This window comes from Manacus vitellinus, unplaced genomic scaffold, assembly GCF_001715985.3.
Source record: "Manacus vitellinus isolate BGI_N305 unplaced genomic scaffold, ASM171598v3 scaffold_4_pilon, whole genome shotgun sequence".
In the NCBI taxonomy this organism is placed as follows: domain Eukaryota; kingdom Metazoa; phylum Chordata; class Aves; order Passeriformes; family Pipridae; genus Manacus; species Manacus vitellinus.
In genome coordinates, this window is record NW_021940604.1 from 41,930,785 (window position 1) to 41,947,383 (window position 16,599).

The 16,599-nt window shown below is 36.2% G+C and overlaps 1 protein-coding gene across 1 annotated transcript in view; it reads left to right on the forward strand.

The window, feature by feature from the left end:
• EYS (eyes shut homolog) overlaps positions 1 to 16,599 on the forward strand; it is a 766,416-nt gene that overhangs the window by 723,429 nt on the left and 26,388 nt on the right. The window contains 4 exon segments of the mRNA XM_018077885.2: positions 1,026 to 1,192; positions 1,369 to 1,513; positions 6,601 to 6,775; positions 13,668 to 13,840. Coding sequence (XP_017933374.2) covers positions 1,026 to 1,192; positions 1,369 to 1,513; positions 6,601 to 6,775; positions 13,668 to 13,840 — 660 coding nt within the window.

A 16,599-nucleotide genomic window follows, 5' to 3' on the forward strand; every position in this document is an offset into this window, starting at 1 on the left:
ACAAAGTGTATATGTAAAAGGATGAGATTACTAAGAAGAAACAAGTTGATCATGTTTTCTCTAAACAATGGTGATTCCATTCTTGCCTGCATGAGAGACTGAATTCTCTTCAAAGATGCCAGTGTAAAAACGTGTTTACTTGGACAACAAGAAACAGGTCCAAGACTTGAATTCTTACTCATAGGCTTTAAGTCAGACTTAAAATCCTTCAAATGAGATTTTATAGTATGGTGACTGAAAAACACAAGCTGCAATTATATTTATATATCATATAAATACAAAGAAATTAAATTATTTATTTCAAATTTGAAAATTAATGGGTTCTAACCTGAAAGTTAGAAAAGCTTTAGAGAATTAAAGCATATGGCTGTTCTGACCGGAGAAATACCAGTAATGAACAATCTAGAGCCACCCTAATCTAGGGCAGGTACAATAAAGTCTCCAGGTGCTATTGAGTCAAGGGCAGCAGATGGAGCTTGATAGAAGTTACTAGAGCTTCTTCAGGCACGTGTCCCTGCTACTCCCCTTGCCTCACAGCAGCAGGTGCCTGCAAGTTTTGAAGCTGTTAAAGTACCTAACATGAAAGTTAGAAGCATACTGGAATAGGATTAAGTCAAGGCCTGTTCTCACACGCAACTTGAAATTTCAATTATTTTTTTTTTAGATTTTGGAAAAAGTTGAAAATTTATTCATGTTCCATGGGGAGGGAACAGCAATGACTTCTAAATCCACCACGGTCAACAGGTTTTGTGAAGATCACTAACTTAACTGCAGTGTGAAAAAGGTCTTCCTTTAAAAAGCCTATAAATGTTTAAAATCCCTGCAGTTTCTATTTTAAATCCACAAAAATACTGGAAATAGCATTACAAGTTAGGCACAGATTATTAGAAGTACTTAAGAGGCTTAAAACCTTCCTGGCTAAAATATTCTAAACTGCTACCTTTTCAGTGGATTTGGAGAATATTTTATGTACTGGTATTTACTAAATCCTAGAATAAGTAGTTATTATTTTTTTGTGTTTTCAGGTCTGAATGGAGATGATTTCTTGGAGTTAGGACTCCGTAATGGGAGAGTGGTATATAGCTACAATCTAGGTTCTGGCACAGCAACGATCATCAGCAAGGCACTTGATCTGACACTCCATATTCATGTCATCCATCTTGGCAGAAATCTCCAAAAAGGCTGGCTGAAGGTAAAAAAGTAATTCCTTTAGAAGGAAAATGTTCTCTGTATTTTTTCACATTTCATATGGAAGGATTAAAAATTATTTCTGTGTTTCTCTGTAAAGCTGGGAGGACTGTCTTCCTTAGGGGTTCCTAAATAAGGCAAATTCCTTTGTTGTAACAAATATAAATGTCTCATTGAAAGGTGGATGATCAGAAGAATAAAACTGTCACTTCTCCTGGGAGGCTGGTTGGACTCAATGTCTTCAGTCAGTTTTATTTAGGAGGTTATCGTGAGTATACTCCAGAACTCCTACCAAAGGGACCCAGATTTAAGAATGGCTTTCAAGGTAAAGATTACACCATTTTCAATTCCTTTTAAAACATGCATTAGATTGTTTCAGTTGCCAGTGAAAGAAAGGTATAAAATCTCTGTCTTATCAGGAAACAAATTGGGTTTGTTGAATTTCCTTGGATGAAATTCCTGTGGCTTTTTCATTGTTTCACCATGATAGCCTAAGAAATATGATGCAAAAACAGGCTTTACTAAATATTTTTAATACTTTCTGTTTCTGCTAAAAATGGAAGTTCTCCATTATATAAACTCTTCTTATGTGTCCCCATTCTACAACATCTTTTCAAAAGGACTTCGTTTCCCTGTGGTAGTTTAGATTCTTCTCCCACTGTGACTAGCAGTGCTAGTTTGGGTAATAGCTTTCATGCTGTAACCTTCTTTCTGATAGGACATCACGAAATCTGATTTTTTTTCCAAACATTATGATCTAGGTCTCCAGACAGGACCTAAGTAATTCCTCTTGGGAATATTTATCTAGCAGATACTAATTTCTGCCTCAAAACTAATATTTGAAGCTTTGTATAAATCTGAATTCAACTCCTGCCAAATCAGCAATGAAGCAAAGGATTTGTTTGTGACACTTTATTTGCATTCCTTATTCCCTTAGAAACAATGTGCTTGATATTTGTGAGGTAAACTTGGATTTATTTTAAGGACTGGAAAGCCTTTCAAACAAAAAGAAAACATTTTGCAATAGTAAAACAAAGTCTGAGTTCTCAGTTATAAAGCTGGGGGCATGTTATCAAAGACAAGCATAGCAATAAAATTCACTTTCATATGCTACTACACCCTATCTGCACTAAGACCATGTAACTGCCTGTTTTCCAGGCATCACCTTACTTCTTTTTCTTAACAGAAATTTCCTCAAAATTGATTTCATATCCTATGGTCAACTATTCAGTCAGAAAGTCATAATAACTAATATCTCAGCTGTCTCTGTCCTTTCAGGAGGTATGGATTGTATAGTTATACTTATCCTAGCCTCTTAACAGCTTGCAAATTGGCATATCATAAAACCTAATGTCTGTGCAAGTATTTTAGTTGGGTCAATATTTGTGAAGCACTTCTGGCTTTACTTATGGACATGTTAATGTCAGGGGTGACCAACAGGAATCTCTGGTGCTTCACTTTAGCCATAAACCTTTTGAAACAGTTGCAACTGTATTTTAATGGCTGAATTTCTACAAATGCAGTATGAATAATCTTTCAAAACAAAAAAAAAATCGAAGTTCATGTACTGTTAGTTACTGTACTAGTTATTGATTTTTCTTACTCTTTAAAAAGAAGTATTTAGTACAAAATTTTGTCAATCATGTAGCACATAAACAATTTACTCTTTGCCCCTGACATTCAGAATAGTAAACCTCCTTTGCTCTTCTCCAGAGTGGGAACTGCAATACCAACAACATGAAAGAAAATTCTGAACTATTTTACTTCAGTCAATTTGCAGCTGTAGGGAACTCACAATAAAACTCTGGAAGTGACAGTCAAGATAAATTTATCTAGCACATAGTTGATTAAAGCACTCAGACTTTTGGAAACTGCTGTTGGCTGCGTTTAAAGACATGATTTATTAAAACCATTTTGCTTCTAATACCAGAGTGTACCTCTCCTTTTGTAAGCAATCACTATTGGATGAAGAAACATTGAGGCCAGCCTTATTGCTGCAGACTAAATGTCCCCAGTGCAATAATTTAGAATTTTTACTCTGTACAGCTACTGTTTCAGACCATTTCCTCCCTTACATGTATGATTTTAGTAGTTTTTCAAGTAATTTCCATGGAGTAGGAGGAAACTTAAAATGTCTCTAATAAGCTGTAATTTAGTAATCAAAAGTTGGGGAATTTTAAATTTAGAAAATTTGGACATCAGCACCTATAGACTCTTTTGAAAGGCTTATTAACATTTGATGGTACCATAAGCAATTTACAAAACTTCTTTCAGCCCCTAAGAGAAGCTGAAGAAACTAGTAAAGGTAGAGCTCAGATGAAGGAGCCAAGTTCGTGTGGAGTTTGAGGCTCTCTGTGCTTCATCTGAATTTGAGGCTCCTCGTGGGTTTACAAGAGCCTTTTGTAAATGAGATGGTAGGATGGTTTACTTAAATGCTTGGCTCTTTTTTCGTTTCCTATAACAGTGTAATTAAGGGACCTTTGAGAGTTTTCTGAGATGTGTAACAGAGCACACTGCAGCTGCTATAAAAAGTCAAATGTGGGTTTTAGGTAGTTGCAAATCTTGTGTCCAAAGAGACTCAGCCTGCTGATTATGAACAATCTGAAGTGGGAGTATAAAACCAACCACCTTGCGTTCAAAGGTCTGCACAACTCAACACAATGACTCACACAAAGTGAGACAGATAAGTATTTGAAAAAAGCTGGAAGTTACAGCTGAATTTCCAAACTCCCATCTCTGAGAGAGGCATAAAGAAATCTGGTGTCAGGAAGAGTTCTGATGTTTCGTGCTCTGTGCTACCATGACAGCAGGATGTAGTCTCCAGCCATGGACGTAATTGATGGAGAGCCAGGGCTTGCATACAGAAATAAGTGAGGAGCAGAGAGAGGAGCAACTGGTTGTTCCCATGATCCTGTTCGTAAGCAGGATGAAGTATAGCTATGGAAGTAATCTGTTCTTTGACAGCAAATACTATTAAATGGAGGAGTAAATAGGCAAAAGAAGCTGTTACCATAAAGCTGAACTGTTGAAGAACCTCTTTCGTGCTGACTGAGCCACCTCTTCATATTTTGCAAAAGAAGTAAATAAAATTCTAGGTGCTCCAGTACTTTTATTTAAGAGAAAGTAAACCCAGAACACAGATGAGTTCCATATAGATACAAATGTAGCCTTTTGGTCGAAGTTTAAATTCATGATAAAGTAGAATATATTGCAAGCCTGCCAGAGTAAAGACTACTTATCTTTATGTTCCTGCATCGCAGATGTCACAGAAGGAAAGTGAGTTCTGAACTAGCTTCTCTTTTAGACAAACACCCCACTCACAACCAATCAAGAAAAATGGGAAAACCAAAGCATTTTAGGATAGGTAGAATTTTAGACATCTGTAAATTCAGTATGGCATTCAGATAGAAAAGGTTTTATCCATGTATCTATTTCTGTCAGTTCTCTTACTTCTTTTTTAGTACATATTCTTGAAAATGCTTGCTTTGTGCATTTTTTTGTCAGATTAGTGCCAAGTGTTTACAAGCAGTAAGGGAAGCTAGTGAGAAATTTTGGAAAAAATTCTTTGAACTATAAAGATATATCAGGAAAAAAAAGAAAGAAAAAGTAAAGCTGAGTAATGAATTCATATTTCTTATGATAATCTCTGAAGTTTACTTAATCCATTCCTGGTGGCTCTTTCATGGTTTGTGAGCTCTGCTTAACTGGGCTGAAAGCTATAAAATAAATTGAAAGTAAAAAAAGTCTTTGCAGGAAGCTCCAAGTGTGGTCAAAGGAGTCCCAAGACAAAAGATTACAAACAAAAAGGTAGTGTATAATCTCTGAGTGCACTGTCTTGATGTCTGATTTCAGTTTAATTGCATAAAACTGATCTTCAGAATCTCACTAAGTTTAACTCACAAACTCAAAAGCTTGAGTTCCTCTCGCAAACTTGGCTCTGTCAGAAAACCTCTCCATTATTCAGAATAGTTGGCAGCCTCTCATTAAAAGGGGCCCAGAACTGGCAGAGCTAAGGGAATTCAGGTCAGAGAGAAGGTCAGCTGATCCCTCTGCAGAAGGTTGTATAGTGTTTGCTACAACAGGCTCAGATTCCTGCTCTGACTCTTTCATCTGCAGCCGCATGACTAAGAATCAGAAAAAATAGGGAAATTAAAGTTTCTGTTGAACTTACAAAGCTGGGTCAAAATACTCTTGTACCTACTACTTGCTTTGTTCCAGTGCTCAAGAGCTGCTTCTAACCTAGATGGCACAGTTAGACTGTGGTTGGTACAGTTAAATTAGTCATCAACACAAATGCCAGTTTATTTTCCATTATGATCTTAGCAGTCCTTGGGGACTCACTGTGCTTTCCATTGTTTACACAGAGCTCTGGGCTGCTTTTTCTTAGCACTTCAGCAATACTCAGGAGAACAGAACATGCTTTATCTGCTACTGATAAACAGATGAAACATTAGTTAGGATTTACCAAGCATAAGGTGGCCTAAAAACCAACCCTGTAAACAGGAAAGAACAATAATACAAAGATTGAAAATAATCATCAAATTAAGCTATTTTTATATTGTTTATAATGAGTTTCTGAATAACCAGTTATATATCAATATAGACAGAATTATGAAATGTGTGTAATATGGAAAAGCCTGTCTAAGAAAGCTATTTTTAATAACATTGTTCTAACTGTAGTTAAATTAGTGATCTTGCTATAGGTATTACTTATACACAGTATATGACTATAAAAAATCCTATTGGATATTCATTGGGTCTTTCAGGTGCAAGTCTTTTTCTTATGTGATTTCAGTGAATCATGCAAAAACTCACATTAAGTGATGTTTTAAAAAACAGTGTAACAGTTACTTGCAATCTCCATATCATATCCTTTCCTTGATTTTAATATTAATCAGAGAGCCTCTGGCATGCACTGCTAAAAAGCTCCTATTCTCAAGCTTTCAGACACTGTGGGAATTCACTTTATCTCAGCTAAATTGTATAAATCAGATTTAGAAAGGTATGAACATTTCCAAATACATTACTGTACTAGTTTAACTAAAGTGGTTTAAAACCTGATTTTTAGTTTTTCTATATATATTTATGTATATATCTGGGTAGCATCTCTAAAGTGCTTAGGGCTACCTTTAAATGTGACTTTACATCACTTGGATGCTTGTGTATATTTTGTAAAGTTACTTAGGATTTGATCCAAAAAGATATACTATATGGCATCAACTTCAGTTTTGCAGGATATAAATTAGCACATGGATCCATAAATATGATTCAGAAATACTGATGAATTAAGTTAGGCTAACTATTCTGTGACACCACTAGGAGAGCAGACTCTCCACTGTCCTGTTGTTTGGTTTGGTTTGACTTCCTATGTCTGTTTTAAACTTCATTGATTTCTTTCTTTCTTTTTTTAAGGTTGCATTTTTGATGTTCAAGTTCGTACAAGCATCAATCAAGGGTTTAAATCACCAGGCACTCCAGAAGGACACCCCAATTCTGGTCGCAATGTTGGACAATGTAAAGATTCACCATGCAGTTTAATAAAATGCAGAAATGGTGGGAAGTGCATAGAAAGGGGCTCTACTGTTTAGTAAGTATATGTATATATATGAGTACAGCATAGACTGATCTCTAGACTGATAACTATGGTAATTTAGTGTATTGATAATAGAAGGAGACTAATAGAAAGGGAGACAAAGAAAGAGAGAAAGAAAGAGAGAGAGAGAAAAAAAGAAAGAGAAAGAGAGAGAAAGAGAGAAAGAGAAAGAGGGAAAAAGAGAGGGACTGGTTCTGCTCCACTGAAGTGACTGGCATCCAGACCTACTATGAACTGCATGGGTAGAACTAGGTGTGACAGTTTTTTAAAACAAATGAGCAGTCAAGGTAGCAGAGAAGAAATAGCGAAGAGGAGAGCTTGACTGTCCTAATGTTTGAATGTGGTTGATGAGGCAAAAATAGGTGACTTCTGTTCCCTGGAAATCAGTATTTTCACATAAGAACCCCCTTTCTGGTGTAGACCACTGACTACCCAACATCAGAAATTTCTGACACAGTTTAAACCTGTAGGAGCTTCAAACATTGTTTGAACTATGTCAGTTCATCAGACAATCTGTTCACATGGCTGATCTATGGAATAATATGTGGTAGCAATGACAGCTCACCCAGAAGACAAGTCTGTGGTCTTTCCTGCCTTGTCACTAAATGTAGATGGATCTAAGTGCCCAAGGTGTAAGGCATGGTAAAGAACGAAGTACATTTGCAGTTCCAAATTGTTGTTGTGCATCAACACTTCCATTGTAATAAATCTTGTTTTCAAACACTTTGTAACGCAGGTGTAAAACCTTTGCTGACGAGCCAGTTTTTATTTTAAAAGTATCTGCCAAGATTAATTATACTTGCTTCACTTCCTGTGTTTTCACATGTGTTCATTTATTTACATACATTTGCAACATCTTTTTAGAAAGAGAAAAGTGCTGATTTAAAACTTCTGAAGACACTGACTGAAAACACTGCAGATAACAAGACAGATGAGGATGAAAAAACAGGCTTCACACTGTGGAGCCTCTGTGCATGATGCTGCTTAAAACAACAAAGACCCATCCTTCTGTGCACTACAAAAAAAAGTTTGCATACCTATCAAGCTAAAAATAATCTACTTGAGTCTGTATTGGAGAGAGAATTATATGGTAATTGGTTTTGCTGTCATGACAAAAATCTTCACCTGTAAGAGAACCAGTACAAAACTAGTGCTTCTAAAGCAAGTAAGGCTGTACTGAAATTTGGAAAACTGACCCTGAGATTCAGCATACAGTTCCCTTCCCATTCCCCTTATGAGCATATTTATATTCTCTTAAATACAGTAAAGAAGGAAATGCTTTGAAAGATATAATTTGGGATTCCTTTCCAATTGTTGCACTGCAGTATGTCCCAACTGTTGCATTTTGCACGATCCTTCCAGAGTTAAACCCTTACATTTAAAGTCTTTGATTTTTCTAAGAATAAGAAAGAATAATAGCCCTCTTTACACTTATGAGCATATTAGAGGAGATACGAAACTAAAATTTCAAGAGAAAAATAAGTATCATAAATATCAGCTGAAGTATGACACTTCCATTCACCCACCTAAATCCTTGCTGCAGCAATTTACCCAGCCATGCTAAGACACCTTAATGTCTATAAGGGATACAGAACCACCAGCAGCAGCATCTAGAGCACATTTGGAAAGCAGGTGGCGGGTTAGAGTGGCAGCTGGTGACATGAAAATATAGGCAAAGTTCTTTTTCATCATTACAGTTTAATAATTTGCATTACAGATCAGTTTAGGGATTGTTCTAAAATTTTTGGTTATTGGGGGGTTGTAATTTGTCTTTTCTAGGTTTTTTCTGTTTGTATTTAACTTGTAGTGACCTACTACTGAATTATATTTCTGTCTTCATATTTCAGACATCTAGGCCTTCACATACTATGTGTATGTGCACGCATATATCAGTAATGGTCACTTTTTCCTCTCACAAAAAAAAAGTGAAATTTCGCCAAAGAGGTGTGGATGTAACTTACATATAATTTCTATCAATGCATAGTAGCTGTCAATACCATCTCACATTTTCTCAGAGGGAACTTCCTTCTATTTTAAAATCATCGGTGTTCCTTTGAAGAGCAGAGTCCTTGAGGGAACTGGATTTGCATTCAAATATTTTTTTTCTCCTGAAATGAGATCTCTCCAGAGGTTTTTGTTGCTGTTTTGAGCTATTTTTATGTCCTGCTTTCACTACCCTACCAGAAATTGTGCAATGCTGTTAAGCTGTAGATTCAGTTACTATAGGGACAATGCTTTGATCTAAATAAAACTAGAAATACACAGCATTAAACTTTACATTCTGGCCAGCAACAGAGCACAATTGCTATGTTTTAATAAAATAAAGGGGAAATATTTGAATAATAAAATGAAGAATCTGTTGTTCAAGGGACAATAGTATTCCCCATTATTTTATTTATGGTACAGAATCATATAAGATAGAAAACTATACACAAAAAGATTTTCTGTGATGTGTTATCATATCAACTGCCTTATTAGCAAGGGCTTGTTGATGAAGTAAGAGAAAAAGTGTGCCTTGTGTGCACTTTGAGCAGAACATTAGACATAATGGAGAGGATTGAGTTTGCTAAATGTAAGCATGTAGTGTCACTTTAGAAACCCCTGGGTAGACTGTTCGGAGATCAGCTGCTGCTTCAGAAGAGCTTAGGACTTGCATAAGTCTTCTGTTGTATCTCCAAGCCTCATGTGGGTTTCTCAGTACTCTATAGCTTTCAAAGAGCATCAGTCACTCAGGTTTAGGAAGTTAAATCATACCCCTCTATGGCAGAGGTACATCCCATAAAATGAGTTGCTGCAGTCTCATTATTAGGCTAGATTCAATTAGAACAAATTTTCAGCGCAAGGACAGAATCAATAGTTAACACAGGGACATACTTTTATAGTTTTTAAGGGAAAAGACATTTTGCTATTTAATTGTTGTGGTTTAGAACAATGCAAGTTTCTATTTTGGGGAGTGAATTTACTATCTAAAAATTCCATTCCATGGTTCTCTTTGTTTAAATATGGTTAATCCCCTTCCAATCTTAGTTTCTTCAGACTCCAGTTTTACCTTCTAATCTAAAGATGGACTGCTTTTTGTTAATGCTCTAGTTTTCCACTGCGTGAATTTAAAACCACTCTTACTTAGAGATCTACTCCCTTGCTCAGCATTTTTCACTTCCAGTACAATACAAATTTAAGAACTGCGTCCAGAAATCTGCAGTAGTTTCAGTAGTCTGATGTGGTGGCCAATACATGCTGATACAAATTTGAGATGTCCTGCAATATCTGAGATAACCATATGATGTTAAGAAATGCGTCATTTCTTCCTGGAACAGTGATTAGAGGGTACCCTAGAGAGTTTCAGATGGCACTAAATATCTATCTGATCTAAGCTGTTTTAACTAATTAGATAAATTAAGGAAGCCTCTGATCTCCATCGACTACATGCCCATTTTAGATACAGACTCCTAAATTCAGGTGTCAGAATATGCAGAGCTGAAATTCTCCTCATTTGTTTGATTTGACACCACATTTGCATAACTATAGGAAGTTCCATATTTGTTAGCATTGAGAATGATATTTTAAACATGATATTTTCTATATTTAATATAAAAATAATTTTTGTGTAATTTAGGAAACCACACTGGATTAAGTAAACTTTCCAATTCTTCACAAATCTTTTAGAACCTTTAGTTATTTCCCTATAAGGTTCAAGAAATGCTTCTGGTTTGACTAGGATTTTGTGTAGTAATATAGAGATATTTCTTACATAGCTTGTAAAATAAGATTACTTTTCAATAATTTTTTTAAATGTTGTCTGAATTTTTATATTTAAAACAAAAAATGTTTTGTTCCATAACCAACAGTGACATACACTTATTGTCCTTGCTTATGTAGAAAGTGTGTTACTTGTTTGAGATCTAATTTTGGCTTTTGTAAGGGACTTTGAACTCAGAAAATCATTCTATGAATATTGCATGACACTGTTAAGAATCTAGCAAGACAACAACAATAAGAAGACATTAAATTAAACTATCCTTGAACTTCCTAAATACAAATATTTCAGAACTTGAAATGGTATCTGAAATTTCCAGAATTGAAAGAGAACTTCTGTTTTATTTCTCTGGGATATGTGAATTTGAGAGTTCTTGCTTCCTGAACTGGCCGACTGCCATATACATGCTGTGAAGTACACCCTAGTAAGTGTGTACTTAATAAGAGTCCTTTGAGGATTCAAGGTTATCCAGTTTGTTCTCGGACACACTATCAAAGCTGTATATGAAAGACTTTCTACCCTTTCCCACCTAAAACCATGCTTTATTAAAAAATAAGAGATATTTTGGCAGTTGTTCTTGCGAAACTGGAGTATAGAAGAATTAATTTAATCCATGTCCTTCAAAAAGCTGAAAATATGGAAGTATTTTGCAGTGACATTTAGCTCCTAAGACACGTAAACTCAGAGTATGTCCAGCTGAGCTAAGCATATAAGATCCCATCACAATCAATGGGGGTCCAAGCCTTTACAGTTGTCTAAACATTGGCATTCTAATGGCACAGGTCCTGGGACACCTTTTCTGGTCTTCACAATGTGTCCAGAAAAGCACAAGTCTTCTGCAGTTCTGTTTAATCTGCTAGCTTGACACATCTCTCAGATACACTGTGTATCAGATGGCAGATACAATTAGTCACATGGCATTAAATGAATGTAGAACCTTATCATTAGAGTCATGCATGTATTGTTTTGTAGGATGGATTGTGCTCCAGTTCCTGTGACTGTTTCAGCTGGAAACCCACTGATTAGCATATGAGCTCAGGCAGCTACTTGAGGATCCCATTTCCTAAACTTGAGCATTCAGTGATGTCCATCAGAAACTTGTCTCCCTGATGTCAAACTGCTTCTCTCATATACCCGTAGGAAGGCAACTGGGGGCACTTAATGTAATGTAAAATTAGCTGTCGATCTCAGAAGGAATCTTGCCTCTTATGCCAAAGAAATACCAGGAGTGTCTGGATGATGCTCTACTTTTAGGTAGTTCTGCAAGAAGCAGGGAGTTGGACTCAAAAATCCTTATAAGTCCCTTTCAACTCGAGGTATTCTGTGATTCAAAATTAGTCTTTAAATCCCTGAGAGTCAAGGCACTAGTGATGTTGCAAGCTTATTAGGTTCTCTTGGTCTCGAAAAACAATAAGCAACCATAACCAAGAAGATATAAACTAGACCAGAGTGGCAGGCCACATGATGGAAAGGATTTGACATGCTGCCTCTTCTTCTATCCCTCTGAGGATTAGGAAATTTTGGATCTAAACTTCTCAATACCAGTCAAACTTGCTTAGGAGTGTTACATGGGTTTAGTTTGTTCATAGACCATTGCCACTGTAGGCCAGCAAACATGTTGAGCTCTGTGCAAATAATTTTCAACTCATTTAAAAACTTTTGCTAGGTCATGACACACAAGAATTAAAAGAAATTTAAACAGACATATGCATACACAAGCAAGGGAAAGGGGAAGAATCCTCATGTATGCTGCCCAACAGCAGTAGCTTCAGCTCCAAGCACCCTGTCTCACAGCCCAAGGAAGGGACATTGCTGTTTTCACTCAGGAGTTAAATTACTCTCCCTTCTCGGTAGCTTTCATGCCTCAAAGCATAACATTTTATGGCTGAGACAGAAAGCATTCTGTCGCTGATTTTGATGAATTGAGGTGCTTTTGCTTTTGCAGGGTCCTATCCTCTATTCCCCTTCATTCCAAATAGCTGTTTATCACTCTGAAAAGTTTATTAGCTGGGTTTTGTTTACATGTTGTTATCTGATCTGAAGGTTTGGTGAAACAGGTTTCACAGCCTCCTCATTATCTTTTATCCAGAAGCAGTGAGGTGATTAATGGAGGAAATGTAGCTCAGTGAGTTCAAAGAAAAAGTCAAGACTTTGCACATAGAAAAAAGCCCCAAACACTGGTTAAGAATCAATCAAAATATATGAGTTTTCATTCTTAGCCTTGAGAGAGAAACCTTCCAGAAAAAATCCATAAGTGCTTTTATTCAGGGGAACAATGTTTTTATCATAAAGTGTTACTAAATTCTAAAATACATATTTCATTTTACCTTTTTCGTAAGGAGGGCATTTTAAGTGCTAAGTGTATTCTGTATTTAAAAATTCCTATAAAATTCATACTGATTTTAAATTTAGATGTATGATTTTTTTGTTTGTTCGTTTCCCTGACGTGGATGAAAGAAAGGCATAAAGAACAGCAGACAATAACAATTACAATGATTCAGTCTGTTTAGAAAATTTGCTTATGGTGTAGATTTACAATCATAGATACATGAAATCCAGATTGCCACCTCTTTCATGGCCGGATCCACTATCCTTTTTCCATCAAGTGCTTCAACAAACCTACCTCTAATGTGCCAGTTATAAGAATTTAGCAAATTAATAAGTGAAAAGTAGTTGCTGACAGACTCCTGTTAGTAGTTAAAATTTCAAACTGGTAGCAATTTCACTTATGCTAACATCTGGTTTTATTTTTGTGGTTGCTCTTTGCTGCTTACCTTGCCCTTTTGAATGTCCACTTTAACTCCTCCTAATTTATGAAGCCAAGGCCTTTTTCAGTTATTTGTAGAGTAAGACATACAATAAAAAAAAAGCTACAACCCCTTTTTTTTAACAGATGCTAATATTGTAATCTTAAGATTCAAAATGAAATGTTTCCTATTAAGAACATTTTTCTTTTATAATAAAGTGAACATACAAAGAAGTTAAATGAGGAACTTTTCTGTTAACCAGTTTGGATCAGATTATTAAGTACAGGTATCCAAACTTGAAAATCTTGATTAGATTGCTACTGACATGTTGATTTCTTTTGATAAAAACATTGAATTCTTTCCTTTCACTTACCCTCCATAGCTGTGACTGCCTCACTGGATGGAAAGGTGCATTTTGCACAGAAATAGTGTCAGTATGTGAACCTGAGCATGACCCTCCACATCTGTGTAGGCAAGGTGGTACCTGTGTGCCACTGCCTAATGGCTACACTTGTCACTGTCCTCTTGGAACAACTGGTACCTACTGTGAACAAGGTATGTCAAACGGATAGTGCATTGTACAGTTATGGGATAATGCATAGATGTAAAATCACAGTATTTTGCAATATATCAATTAAATGTGACATAGAGATATAAAGTACAAAATAGATTTTGTTTACAGAAAGTGAATTTAGAAGTAATTTAAAGCTATGAATCGTTAGATATTGTTTTCTTACTCTGCTCATTTTTAACACCATTTGTTCCTTCCATTTTTTCAAATCATTCAACCACATTCACAGGCAGCATGGACATGATTTGTTAGATACCAAGGAGACAGGAAGCATTGCAGAGAAATGTTATAGTGCTTAGTTCAATTGCCAAGCTCACCGTAATGAAGTATGATGAGAAATACACTTGACAGCTCAGTACTACTGCAGAAGGGGGAAGCATCTGGGACCTTATCTAATTTCTACTGATGCTAATGGAGAGGTTCCTGGTTTTCTATTTCTTACCCTTATGTCTAGGAATCTTTTGTCTGTCTTCTTCTCTGAGACATTACACAAATAAATATTCAACAATGTGGAAACACATGTGCTACAAGCTCAGGGACTTTTCCTGTGAGTGCTCAAAGTGTGCTTTGAGTGTAAGGAAATGCAGTACAGTCCACACCCTCTATTTCACAGCTCTTAGATTCATGTTAATATTGTGCAAGCTTATGTTTCTCCTTTGAGAAGCTCTCTGCAGAACTTTTGGAGAACTCCAGTTACTATTAAATAGCCGCCTTTCCAAACTGCTTGTCAAGGTCCAGCCTCCCTTGTTGTGTAAGTTGCAAGCACAAAACTGAGAAGCTGAACTGCATCTGACCTGATTTGCAGTCCTCACACTATAGATGGATAGTTTTTAAATCCCATTACATTTTGAAAGAAAAAGAATATAGCTTCTGGAAAGTCATTGTTAAACTCCCTATTCCTTGTAAGAATGTGCTTGCTTTATTGCCTCTGCTGCAAAAGCTGTTCAAGGCTCTTTCTATGAACTTTTCAACTTTGAATTCTCATTTCAAGTGAGGTTTTCAAAGGTAATGCCATCAAGATCCAGGATACTGATCACCAGGACATGTGCTATACATAAAGCAGGTAATTAATCAGGTAAACTCTCCTGTGTTCTGGTTTCAGAATAGATTTGGATCTTCTTATGATGGGCACTATTATCAATACAAATAGGTTATATCTGAGCAACAGAAAATTGTATTTCTTGTAAATTGTCTTCCTTTTAGTAATTCCTCCACCTGGTAAACACATTAGAGGGTTCCTCCGTTTTATTTAAAGGACTATTTGTTTTTATGAATAGGGACTATGGATCCTGACCAAACTCTTTGCCCTGTATTTCACCTTACTCTGGCAGAATAATGAATTATCATGAGATTTTTCAAAGAGCAGTTTGCTCTTTTAGTGGGTGGTGAATTGCTAAAAAACAGCTGCTTATCAAGATTGAATATCTTATCTCTAGATTAATGGTGGTTATTGGAGCCAAAAGAAAAAGACAGAGAGCAATGAACAGCCAAAGGGTCCAGGAGAAAACAAAGGGTAATTAAATGATGGAGACTAATGAATGTGCAAGAAGGAAGGAAAAAAGTGTGAGAAAAAGACAGAAGAGATTTATGAGGCAAAAAAGAAGCAGAGTAGAATAACAAAGAGGGCTTCACCAAATAATAGCAACTGGTAAATACAATACAACAGTATGGATTGCACAGAAACAAGTCAGGTGAAGTGAGTAAATGGGGCAGTAGGGGTAGAACCACAATAACACAGAAGAGTACTCTGAACACAAATATTAAGGGCACATAGACACAAACTGGCAATAATCAAACAGTTATGTGCTTAGGAAACACTAAAAATGTTCTAGGTTCTTTATGAACTATGTACATGAGAAATGAGAGATGAAAGCATATGTACAGATGAAGATGAAACTGTTCTTAACTGTGATGTGTCCTGCTTAGAGCATCAACTCAAACCACAAGGATGCAAAGACTGTCAGCACAGAGATACAGCACTATATGCTTAAACTTTAGATGTCTGAGCTGCCCTAACAAGTGTTCAGTAGTTAGAAAACTAAGTTAGAACAACACTAAACCCAGGGAGAGCAAGATCAGTTAACAGAGTTGTCATGACTCGTATGGCCTGAAATTCACAGTGCTTGCTTGATCACCTCACAATGATCATTGTCAAAATGTAAATACTGAGCAATATTCTCAGGAGGTTGCAGTAAGATGTTTGTTAAATCATGTATTTTAGAGGAATTAGAAGAATCAATCCAGTTGATGAAGAGAAGGTAGCAGTTTCAATTACTCTGCATTTCCTATAGGCTCTGCACAACCAAGTAATTATTACTATTCAGCAAGTAATGCACAGGTATTTTGTAGTCTGAAATGCTGAGAGCAAATATTTCATAGTATAGTTCAACTTGCCAAAGCAGGTGCCAGGACTTGCTCTTCCAGAAGAAAGATCAAGAGGTTTAGCAGGTAGGAAGATGCCTGTGAAATTTAAGACCAGCTTTGAAAAGGCAAGCATCCATAAGGAGCATTAGGAAAAATGGAGAGGGTTGTAAATTAGATCTGAATGGGTCCAAGAAACAAAGCCTTGTCAGGCAAGGCAGGGTAATACACTTACTCAAGAATAATTTAAAGCTCTACTTCTTGGGTGTACTACGTTGACCAAACCCGTTAACACTCGTAAGACAAGATGCTTCTTCAAGAGTGTTGGGTTTCTAGAGTTAACATTGGTGTAAAGAAACAAAACAAATTATTAATTTATACT